The sequence below is a fragment of the Euprymna scolopes genome, chromosome 12 (assembly GCF_053919585.1).
Source record: "Euprymna scolopes isolate OS-2025 chromosome 12, ASM5391958v1, whole genome shotgun sequence".
Lineage (NCBI taxonomy): Eukaryota > Metazoa > Mollusca > Cephalopoda > Sepiida > Sepiolidae > Euprymna > Euprymna scolopes.
The window spans coordinates 40025-53229 of record NC_136493.1 but is presented as its reverse complement, the minus strand read 5'-3'; the positions used below and the strand labels follow the sequence as shown (position 1 = coordinate 53229).

Here is a 13205-nt window from a genome sequence, read left to right as displayed (position 1 = left end):
TTGATTTACTAGGATTTGTATTAGAAGCTGAGCACTTATTAAAATTATTTAATTGCTGAATTTTTCGCATTTTCGTTAAATTTGTTAGTTTGCAATCGCTGATAGCCCACTAAAAAAATTGAACACAAGACGAAATTAAAAAGAATTGTACTCATGCAGAATTTGAATCCCCCCCTCCGATTCCAATTATAGTTAGAGTTCGATCGGCAATCACCGGATTCAACCGAGCTTTGTTCAAATGTTGAAACACTAAAGTAATATTTTATTTATTTTTTTGCATATTTAATTAATTAATGATGGGAGTATTTTTTCTGTTTATTTTCTTAACATCTGTTTACAAGAAAATAATTTGCACATTCGCTTGAAAAAAATCAAATCTACTTTCACCTAACTATTTACAGTGTTCATATAAAGCATTCATCTGTTTTTTTTTTATAAAAAAATTCCGTTTTAAAAAAGAAACGTTTACTGCCAACTTTCTTTTTAAAAAAAGTTTTCCTGAAAAAAAAAAATTCACCTAACATTTTATGGTAAAAAATTAATCTTCTTTGGGGGAACACCCCCAAACTTTTATTGATAAAAAAATTGTAAAAAATAATAAAAATAAATAAACAATACAAAATGCAATTTTTCTTGAGGAATGTGTTCCATTTTAATAAACTGAGACACAGCAACGTTGGCCGGGTACAGCTGGTCATATAATAATAATAATAATAATAATAATAATAATATATATATATATATATATATATATATGTATATAAGGAGAGAGAAAGAAAGAGAGAGATAAAGAGAGAGAAATATGTACTTTTAAGGTATATAGTTTATACGATTTTAAAATTGTTACCATTGATTAAGTTTAATAAAAATGAATAATACTCTCAGAGCATGTATATCATTGGGGTATATCATACTGTAATAATTAAGTGATTTTAGATATGTTCATATAAATTAAGGATATTTCCATTTTTTTTATTAAAATGTTTTCTTACCAAATCCGATTTATTTTCAAGGAAATAAAATAAACTTTTAAAGAGGATAATGTTTTAGCTTATGCGTAGTATTAAAGGAGTTTTGCTTGAAGATTATTGCAATAGAAGAAAGAGGAACTAACTGCTGTATCCCTATATAAACAAAAGGGCAGCTACACCACTGTTAACTTGCATTCACTACTTACTATAAATTAGTAAGAAAGATCAAACGCAGGGAAGAATATCCTGTTTATAATACTTTGATTGCAGAAATTTCTCTCTGCACCAAACTACAATAGGTTTTTAAATAACAGCTGCCACATACACATGTATTATGCTTGAACCTTCAATGCCCGTTGTATGTTACTTTACTACGTTCTTTTATACACATTTATTCGTTATAATTAAATCCTTTATTAGTTCTTAGGAGATGCACCATCACTATTACCCAAATCTATAGACAAAGTAGTTCGGATTTTCCACTCTACCTGATAAATCCTCCCGCTCTTCCAGTCCAGACCGGGTAAATATATAACCCTTACAACCATATTGACCTGACAACCTTATTAACTGGATTATACATCTATACATATACCACTACCATTACACTTCACTATTCCAAAATGATGATTTTCCCTGACTAACATTCCACTAATTCTTATTGGCTGCCACCTTGAAATTATATTATTCAGGATAACACACAATGGTACAGAAAACGAACACCTCAGCCCATTTTTCCTTTGGTCCGTTTTTGGGGTTTTATTATTTTTTAATTTTGTTTTTTTGTTTTTTTTGTTACAGTGATAAGTGAACTATTTGTGCACGTGAACCAAAACGTTATGAAAAAGGTTTTCACGTCCCGCTAAATAATTGAGTTAAATTTTTAAATTAAATAAATTCAGCGTAAAAATTTTTTTAAAGATAAATATTAGTTTTCCGGTTCTATTTTAAAGATAATTATTAAAGTGTGAAGATATTGAATTAAAATTTAAAAAAAAACTTTGTTTGTACAAAAAAAGCTTAATTAGACCTACCCCAAAATTTCAGACAGTCAAAAGGCTACCTTAAAATGATGTCATGTAATTAAAAGCGAGGTAGGGGTGCTAGTTCATCCGTATATTCCCATCCTGAATGTTAGTCTACTTTTTACCATTTTAAAATTTAATTATTTTTCTATGTTCTGGTTTATAAATTAAATTCTTATTTTTATATTTTCGAGAATTATGTAACAATTATGTTACGCCAAAAGTTTCACATTCATGCAAACAAAGAAAATATTAGAATCTCACGTATAAAAATTATGCAAAACCTGTAATTTTAAAAAATGCAAACATATTTTTTGCAATTATAATTTTTTTGTTAAAATATAAAATAAACAATGCTTAATTCAATGATAATATCAGTAGGTCTAGAAGATAATTTTTCTTCGAGTTATATCGAATTCATTAATGCGGATTTAGGGGCTTTTTTCGTAATGTTCCTGTAAACGTTAATTTTTTTTTTAAATTTTTATAATTTACGATGCTTTATTTTCATAAAAAAAGCACAAATATATTAATGCAGTTTTTACTACTGAAAACCATAACTTTAATAAAGGTATTTTTGTTTAACCGAAATAATACATTCCACTAAGATTTAATTAAAAATAATGTGTTCATTATATATCGTGATTATTATTTCATAAATACTTAAAATTTTATTAAAATTGGTTAATTTCTTGATTTTGAGTAAATTTTAAGTAAAGGGAGGGGTCAAAATGTGTATACATTTTGAGCATCCGCATTCATTTTACACGTACCTAGAAATAATTGAAAGCAAGGGAAACAATCAACTAAAAGGGTAGTTGTCTCCTTTAGACCATTCTTATTATCCAAGCTGGATATAAACTTCACACGGATACAGCAGGCATTAACACTCCTAAGTACACCATTATAACTAATCATTTGTATGTATATAAAAGCTATTAAAATTCCCGAAACCACTTAATACTAATCACATCTCGTATATACAAAGTGTTGACGACAAATCTGATACTTGAAAATAAAACGGCAATAAAAACAAATGTATATGTATAGACAGGGCAATTAATTTAGAAAAAGTTGCATGCTGAATGATCTTTTTTTAAATATAATCGCCGCTAATGAGAGTGCCAAATGTGTCACACATCTTAGCGATTATGATCTCGTCTATAGCAGTGAACGCCTTCACATTGGTACCTTTCAGACAATTGAACATGTTGTAGGCATGCATGTTGGTCTTGGCCTTGATCACGCCTTAGAAGAAATAGTCAAGACCGTTACCGTCGGATGAGGAGGGCGGCCACAAATCTACAGATTTTTTAGGGTTTTGAATGCTTTTAGGGCACAACCTAATAAAATAAATACTTCCATACAAGCTTCTGAAATGACGAACGCAACAACTTCATAAAATGTAACACAGAAAAGGTTTATTAAGGAGAATGTGATATGTTCCTTGTCAAAAGCTGGACTCTGGCCACCTGGTGCTATCGCGGTAGTTATTCCCAGTGGAATCTTCAATATCGTTAGAAATCACCGAGGTGGAGAGAGAGAAGAAAAGGGAGGTACGTTCTGTTTTGTGGCTCTCTCAGTAAGGACGAGTTCTTATTCCTCAAACTGGATGCTGGCCGATTTCCTTAGGGGATAGGAAGGATCAATGCGCCGTACCCCTGATTGGTCAGTATGTGGCCAAATAGCACAGGGGAGAGGCATTGATTCGTTAAAAGAAAAAAGTCCCATTTGTTTCTGCTACAGATTCTTAGTGAATAACATTGTGGATTAGCTACCCATCCGTCGTCTCCACTTTTTTTTAGAGAAATGGACTGGCAACTGGTGGTTTTCTCGTCCATTCAACGCTTCACCGCTCTACTCAGCATCTCATGGTTTGTGTTTAATCAGTGCCATTTGTCACAATTTAATTCAATACCCTGTATAACTTTTTCAAAATATTTTAGTAATTTATCCTTTTTATTACTAAACCATTTTAATTACTGGTATCATCGAAAAAATGAATGCATATATAGTGAACAGTTACAACCGCTGAATTTGCTTTGTGTCTAGTTCGGACACATATACATAAAGAAAGCTATGCGCGGAAATACACACGCAAAGCAATGTTAGTTGCACGCGACGAATGACATGACCTGATCTTCAGTTCTGGTGACACTTAACCCTAATCTTCTGTTCCCCCCCCCCCTCTCTCTCTCTCTCTCTCTTTCCCTCTCTCTCTCTCTCTATCTACCTACCTCCCCCTCTCTCTCTCTTTTCTCTCTCTTTTCTCTCTCTTTCTCTCTCTCGCCTCGGCACCAAACTGGCCACACGTAAAAATTCGTACGCTCTATGAAGTTGTACACGAAGAGCAACAAACAGGCTTATAAGGTAAGGCAAACTTTAATATCGACCAAGAACAATGAAACATAATGACTTATGAAGAACAATCAAGTATTTCTAAAATACAACAATGCGAACGAATTTTAATAACACTGGTACACACTACGAACCTTTCAAATTAACTATGCCTATTTGTGTACACAATAAATATGTTTTGATGTTATTTTACTTTGTTATAAATAAACGTCTCTTGTAAATTTTGCAACTCGGTATTTGGTTGTAATTAATTAAGGTCGGAGTTTTAAACACTTGCTTTTCATTCTTTACAAATCGGTAACTCTATCTCAACACAATATATATATATGTGTGTGTGTGTGTGTGTGTGTGTGTGTAAAATAGAATAATGTAATTAGAAATGCATAATACCAAAGATAAATTTATTATACATTGTTTAAAAATAGTTTTCCAAATGACAAATACAAATGGCTGCGCTTGGATTTTATTCTTTAGCATATAGCATTTGATAGGAGTATGTTATATTAATAATTCAAATAACATAGATCCCTTTTGATTGTAATACAGGTGATGAATGAAACAACTTTCACATTTATTCATTAATATATATATATATACACACATACATACATATATATATATATATATATATATATATATATATGCAACTTTGTGTGTGTGAGTTCGAACCTTATAGACTCCGAAACGGCTGAACAGATTTTCTTTAAAATTTACAGAATATTAGTGTATAAGTCTGGGAGTAATTTTAGTTAAGTTTTGCCTTGTACCCTCGATAATTGCCGATATTCGATAATCGAAACCCTTATTTTAATTCATCAAACATCGGTAAAGCCATTTTTTTCATGCCGTCGCTTAGCAACAATGATATAACAACGGGCCGTGAAAATTCTACTGTAGGTAAGTTGATAGCGTATTTTTTTTTTATTTTTATTTTGCATGACGTAGTCTGTAGGTTCAAATTCCGCGCGTAAATGTCTTATTTATTTTTTTCATTAACTGCAAAGAATTTTATAAGACTTGAAAACTTTTTTTTTTTTTTTTCATGACATGGTATGTAGGCTCAAACCCTGCGTGTAAATGTTTTAATGTTTTTTCGTTAACTGGAGTATATATATATATATATATATATATATATATATATATATATATGAGCCACTTTGTTTCTGTGTGTATGAGATCGTTCCCTATGAACTCTGAAACAATTAGTTCGATTTTTTAAAAAGTTTACATAAATGTAATTTATGTGTCTGCCAATGCTTTTAGATAGGTTTCGTAACAAAATTCCTCCGATAAATATCGAAAATCGATTATCGAGAAAAATTCGATTAAATAAAGAACAATCGGATTTTGACGAAACTTTATCCGTTTAGACAGCTTAACATCAAAAGTGTACTTAAGAAGTTTTAAAAGGGCTTGATTATAAAATCAACAGTAATTTTTTTTTTTTACATGATGGGGGCGCGTTCAAAATTAATGTTTCTGTTTCGAGCACAGTTGAACCATAATACTTCTTCATTTTTAAAAATCGAGTTGATTGAAAAATGGGTCATTTCACCGATTTCAATGAAAGTAAAAGTATGGGAGAGTGGAACATTTGTTGACTCACATTCATATCGTTGTTGAACGGTACAACACTGTAAATTGCTTTAAAGAAAAAGTCGGCAAAACCGAAGGGGCCCTTTACACTAACCAACTCATCATCAGTTGAACGATGGACTGTGCAAAGAAATAAATAAAAATAAAGTATTACGTAAGATAGGCACCGCCAAAAATGGCCAAAAATGGCCAAAAAATCAAGTTGTTTTTTAAAACGAAATTACATTTATTAAAATCCATTATTTCTGAGTAACTTTTTTTTCCAGAAAGATAAAACCTTTTTCTCCTTTTTTTAATTAAATTTGAAATGTTAAATTTTCCCAAAAAGTTAACAATTGGCGTTTTTTGTTTTGCACAAAAAGCGTATAAAATAGTTAAGAAAAACGGTTTTTGAAAGAATTAATTTGTTTATTTCTTGTCTAACTAAGATTTAGGGTGATTTTCTATGAGAATATGCAAAAATAGTATAATATAAGTACCTGGATTTCAAATAATTCCACTTATTCATATAGGCAACCAGTTACTTCGAGTCGATTTGATTACTCTGTTTACATTTGTACGTGATAAAAAGCAAACTACGGAAGACCAAAAAGCAAAAACAAAACTTATTTTACAGTGATAAAATTTCAATGTATTATTAACGCTGAGGCTGGCCAGTACCTGATGGGTGACCATTTGTATGAGTTTGGTTTTTAATGTGTATGTGTGTGGGGGCCAGGCTCTCCAAAATGGGGAGGGGGCAATTTAAAGCTGAATAAAAAAATTATTTCAGCGCGTTTGGTCCACCGTATTCGAAAGGCGGCAAACGTTTCCAAACTGGATCGAAAAAATGATGATATTTTTAGCACAAAGGGCACAATATTTATCGAATTCTTTTTTTTATATCGATTCTTCAAAGCATGCGCTGTTTAATAATGGTCATGCATTATTCGGCTCGCTAAAAAAATTGTTAATTTATTTATCAAAGATTTATAAATGGCTTTTTTCGTTTAAATATTTAAAAAAAAATTTTTGTTCTGCTTAACTTAAATAAAAATATATATATATATATATATATATATATCGTTTATGAAAAATAAATATACTGTTATAAAGTTCATTCTTCTCTTAATAATCGCTGAAAATTTCGTATTGATTGGATAATTGCCTGATTTTTAGTAGATTTTTAAACAGACGGTCCGTCAAAAAGTACTTGCCTCCCCCCCCCCAGTTTTGGCGGTGCCTAACGTAAGAGCAAAGACTTAATAGAGTGCACGTGAAATTTTTATCAAGGGAGAAAAAAAGGCGCGATGAAAATAAAATATTTGCAATTATGTCAAATATATGTACAAGTGGGGAAAAGAGGAGGGTTAAAATATGTCCCCAAATAAGTTTAATGACCTGACGAATTCTTTCTGTCGACAGGGAGAGGGCTTACGTGAGAGAATCGAGACCTACTCCAAAATCCGCAAGTGATTCTGAGAGTCAATCCTGTGTAAAATTCTAAAACACTTCATTTTAATACACATTGGCACACACTAGATTTTCATGGAGGTGTTGGCCAATGGCATATTCCAAGGTGGAAGAAGAGGGTGAGCCCAACAAGGCTTGCCCAATCTTATTCTTGCTCGAATATGTTGGTTAATTCTAATCTACAAATTTAAGGAGGTTCGACCCACATAGTCAGCGGCACACTGACAATTTAATTCATAAGTACATTACTTTTTGTGATGTAAGTAATCCATCATAAACAACTGTCGGAACTGCAGACTTTATACCAAAGACCAAACGCTAAATAATAGACGGGTAACTATTTTTTTTACACAGTGGTCACCACTTATCAAGGCCCGGAAGCCACTCAGGGATAAGGGTTATTGCAAGTACATTACGTTAGTGTGGAGATTTGATGAAGTGTTTACTTAAGGGGGCGGTTCATTAGGAATTTGTTAACGTTGGACTTGAAGACATCCAAGTTGTAGTCAGGTGGGAAGCAGGCAGACGGAACATATACACACACACGCAACACATACATTTAAAAATTTATGCCTACATTGAGCATAATATAAATTCCGTTATTATAAACATGGCTACTTCAGAGCGTGTTGTCAATCAAATTTAATTTTGAGTCAGATGTTTATAAAATTCCAGTCGCGTCACAGTAATCGTGGTTGACTAGTTCTGTCAAAAAGTTAAATCAAGTTAGCTGACAAGCAGACTTTGTAAATGTAATAAAATTATATTCTTTGTTTCTCAATCACATATACATGTGTGTGTCTCTCTCTTTTTCTCTCTCTCTCTCTCTCTCTCTCTCTCTCTCTCTCTCTCTCTCTCTCTCTTTATCTTTTTCATTGTTTCAACACAAGGAAGATTTGTAATTCTGCTGGGATTAACCTCTGTTCTCGTCGGTCCGAAAAGTGCGACTCTGAAAAATTATTTGATGTTCATAAAGGGAGAAAAAAAACGCATGGTACAGTGAAAGCGACCATGGGGGCTACTTCTCTTTTTTATGTTTCTATAGTTTCAAAAGCAAGGGGTTCTTTTTAGGAACTCCCGTTTGGAGGAGTTATCGGGGGGGGTGATAATGGTGACATAATATCACACTCCTTTTATTTCATATAACTAAATGAAAAGACAAGAAAAATTATAAAAACAACAAACAAAACAAAAATTTCAATTTGTGTATGCCCCATCTCAAACATTTGCGTATCCATCAAGATCTGGTTGTTTTATCTAATCTGTTGTTGTTGTATGTGTCTGTGTTTAGTACTATAGAAGGTTGTTTGTTTAAGAGCTAAATGTTGTTTTTGTGTGTCGTTTGTCTCTATACTTAGTGGGCTCCTGAGGAATTTCAGTAGGGTGTACCTCAGGATTTAATATGGTCCCGGATAGGTGTACTGAAAAGTAGTCGATATCGACGGAGAAATATTTTAGGAGTATGTACTATGCACAACCTTGGTCCCTGCTCGTTTTTTTAAAACACCCACAGGTTGTCCTGTGTGAAGTTTGGGCAAATCTTTTGTATGTTGATCGTGGTACATTTTTTTTGTTTTGTTTGCTTCTGATACAATCGTGTCATTATATTTTCCTTTTTGCTGCTTTGATTGTTGCATTTTATTAGGATGTTTCAAGATAACTTCCATTTGTACTATGCTATGTATAAGTCGCTGTTTTCTTGAATGCAGATTTCATTGCCTGGACAGAACTTTCTGCTACTTCATTCAACTGTGTAAACTTGAGTAAAGACGTGTGATTTTTGAAGCCTCATTCTTTTGTAAATTGCTTGAAATAGACTGAGTAAAGTGTGGACCATAGTTACTTAGCATTTTCTCTGAAATTTTTTTTGTCAGTTTCATCCTTCCACAAACGGGAACTTTAAATAGTTTAGACCTTCGGTGTGAAATAAGTCACCGGCCAGTATCTGCCATGGACTCACTAGAATAGCATTAGCGTAAAAATAGAAATAAATTTGAACTAGGCCTGAATGGAATACCCTTTTTCCTTTACAAAAGATCCCCTAAAGTACTTATGCGAATGAAGCAGACGGTGTGTATATACACAAGGAGCAAAACTCAGAAGATATAAATCAATTTCGGCCAATCTCACTTCTTGATGTAGAAGGAAAAATTTTTTTCGTGGCAATGGCTTCAAGAATAACAGAATACCTATTATCAAATCAATATATCGATATTTCCGTGCAAAAAGGTGGTATCTTTGGAATAGCAAGTTTTCTAGAACATGGGACTATGACATGGGAGGCTATCCAAAGAGCGAAAACTTACAAGACTGGATTGGACATCATATGGCTCGATTTGGCTAATGCATATGAATCAGTGCCTAATCAAATAATCTACCTATCTGTTCAGATGCATTATATCCCAAAGGGAATACGCAAGATGGTTGCAACGTGTTTTGATAGGTTTCATATGTGGTTTACAATAAATGACTTCACGACAAACTGGATGAGAATCGAAGTGGGAATTGCAATGGGATTTACAGTATCACCTATACTTTTTGCTTTAGTGATTCAAATAATTCTCAAGGCGGCAAAAAAGAACGCAAGCCCTACTACATTAGTAGATATAATAGAAATGTCACCATTAAAGGGTTACATGGAGAATACCACGATCCTCACATAAAAAGAAGCTGACACCCGCAAGTTACTCAGCATTATGAATGAAATGGTAGTTTGGTCCAGAATGACTTTCAAGCCTAAGATGTCCAGAAGCCTCTCTCTCAGAAAGGGAAAAGTGCATCAAGATATCTGGTTTGAAGTGGCTGGGCAGAAAATCCGTACTGTCTCAGAAGAACCGATAAAAAGCTTACGAAGATGGTGCGATAAAACCTTGAAAGATTTCAAGCAGGTTAAAGTGACAATAAAAATCGTTGATGATAGTTTAGAGACGATCAGGTGCTGTGCAAGGTAAATTCAAGGTATAGTATCTTCAACACATGTTCATCCCAATTATGTTATGACCTCTTCTCGTATTTGAAGTAACTATGAGAACAGTTGATGCAATAGAAGGAAAAATCAGCAGATATACAATAAAATGGCTGGGTTTGCCCCCAGGATTATCCAAAGTAGCCCTATATAGCAAACAATCTAAACTAAAATTATCGCTTCAGTCTATTGAAGAGGAGTTCAAAGATGGAAAAGTCAAGTTGCAGATGATGTTAGACAATTCCAATGACACAGTCGTAAAGACAGTACGACCCTCCTTTAAAATAGGGTGAAATGGAAAGTCCGAGAAGTTATAAATAAGGCGAAAGAAAACCTAGCTTTCAGTAAAGTCATTGGGCTCACTCAGACAGAGAAATCTGGACTGGGAATGAGCAGTATCCAAAGATAGTCTACGGCTACAACCAAAGAGCAAGGAATATGGTCATTCAAGAAATAAGGAACAAGGAAGAAAGCAAAAGGCTCATAAAAGGCGTTCAACAGTCACAGCAGGGACAATTGACAAACTGGGAAGAAGTTATGCAAAAATGCATTATATAGAATGATATTTGAGATATGTCGCCGCTACGGTTGAGTTTCATGATACACTCAATTTACGACGTACTTCCGTCAATTACTAACCTTCCAAAATTTAGAAGGATGGGGTGATTTAACCTGTCCTTTATGCAAAGAAATCTCCCAGACTATGGAACATATTCTTAGTTCCTACAGAGTGGCTTTTGCTAATGGCCGATATACGTGGCAGGACAACAGGATACTGGGGAAACAGACCACAACAATAAGTAACCGACTGAAACACGAAGCAGCTAACATAAGCCACAAATTTTTTGCAGAGGGAGGAAAATGTGGATCGGATCAAAACGTATAAGTAGTACATGGCAAAAATATTCTTGGAATCGATGATGATTGGCTAGTCGCCACAGATCTCTTTGGTTGGCAAAGTAATTATCCAAAAATTATAAAAGGAAAGGGTCAACGGCCAGACGTTGTTCTCTCATCAAGAACAAAGAAAGACTCATCTTGACTGAATTTACAGTACCTTATGAGAACCGGGTAGAAAAACAACATCAATATAAGATAGAGAAATATGAAGACCTTAACAAAAGAGCTGGCCCGTGAAGGTTACGTTACAATTCTTCAAGCTGTTGAGACTGGAGCAAGAGGTTTTCATTGCAGGCTCTTTAAATCAACTTTTAAGACAGCTTTGAATTAAACGGTGAAAAAGAACGTCTCATAGTGGTAAGTGAACAATGTGCAATGTGGCTTTGGATTAAAAGGAATACCGCATGGAAGCAAGTGTTCACGGGGCAACTATCTCTGTGATTAGATTTATTTATTCATTTAATGATTTTTTTTGTTTATTTATACTTGATTTATTTTTATTTATTTATTATTTGTATTCTTCTTGCCTTCTTTTTTCTTTTTTCTCTTTTTTTCTATTGTTTTCGATATGAGCGCGTCTTAACCTAAAAAATATGTTAAATACAGCCCTCGAAATTTAAACGTCACGCGCGCAAAGCTATTACTCGTTACAAGAAACGCTAAATCATTAAACATTTTTATTGTATTGAGCAGTTCATTCAAATGCAATTCAGATAAATAAGATTCACATAAGCGAGTGTGGCTGATACGCGAATAAACCATAACGAGGAAAATACTAATCTTGATTGTTTTTACAATACCTTATAAGAGCCAAGTAGAAAGCAACATCAATACAAGATAGAGAAACAAGAAGATCTAAAGAGATAGTTGACATGTGCAGGTTACGTTACAATATATGCGAAAAGGGATACCGTATGATATGGGAGCAAATGTCTACAGTGTAGTTATCTCTGTGATTAGATTTATCTATTTCTATATGTTTAATTTATGTATATATATATATATATATATATATATATTTAAAGTGATGGTTGTGTAGTTCCAACGAGAGAAAAACATGTACATGTATGTATATGTGTGCGTGTGTGATTGTGTGTGAGTGTGTGCTATACATGGGGAAAGAAAATCTTTTTAAAAAAACCTAAAAAACATAAAAACCTTAACCAAATGGACCAAAAGCGGCCTCTTTGAATCTAACTTTGACCGGACACTTTGAACACTTACGGTTGGAGACAGAATGTCTGAGACCACACATCACTCTGAAAAACACATTTAGTATCAGCGGAGGTAAAAATAACTTTTCAAACTCCCATTTTAAAGAAAAACTTATTAAGAAAACATCTGAAGAGAGCACACCCTCAGCTCGAAACGCGTTATAAAAATATTTTAAAATAAAAATATGATGAAAACCTTTAAAAAAACCCACAATTGTTGATGGGTACACTCTTTTAAATATATATATATATATATATATATATATATATATATATATATATATCTTTGAGGCATTGTGAATCCACATTAAAAAACCAACGATTAACCAAACTCAAAACGAAACGGAGGGCACACTCAAGTGCTTTGGAGTATTTTAATGATTTTAAGCGATTTTAATCGCCTTTTAATCATCTTTTAATCGTCTTTTTATTTCATCTCGCTACTTTCATTTTCAATTTCATTTTTTTAATATTTTACTACTCCCCCAATGGAGGTCGAAAACGTTCGCGATTATGGGAAATTTCTTTTTTCACTCGGAAAAAAAACGTTCGGAAAATGGCCCGACAAAGAGAAAAGGAGGATTACAAGAAAAACAAGCAAGAGTTATCTGTGTTATTTAATGAAACGTGCATAAAAGAAAAATGCTGACTAAATATACTGATATATATATATATATATATATATATATATATATATATATATATATATATATATATATATATA

General features: G+C 33.0%; 1 protein-coding gene across 1 annotated transcript; it reads left to right on the top strand.

Annotated features, from left to right (window-relative positions):
* Positions 1-9567: 9567 nt before the first annotated feature.
* On the top strand, positions 9568-10065 carry LOC145291583 (uncharacterized). Its single transcript, XM_080137659.1, has one exon. The coding sequence runs from the start codon at positions 9568-9570 to the stop codon at positions 10063-10065; it is 498 nt and encodes a 165-aa protein (XP_079993785.1).
* Positions 10066-13205: the final 3140 nt, after the last annotated feature.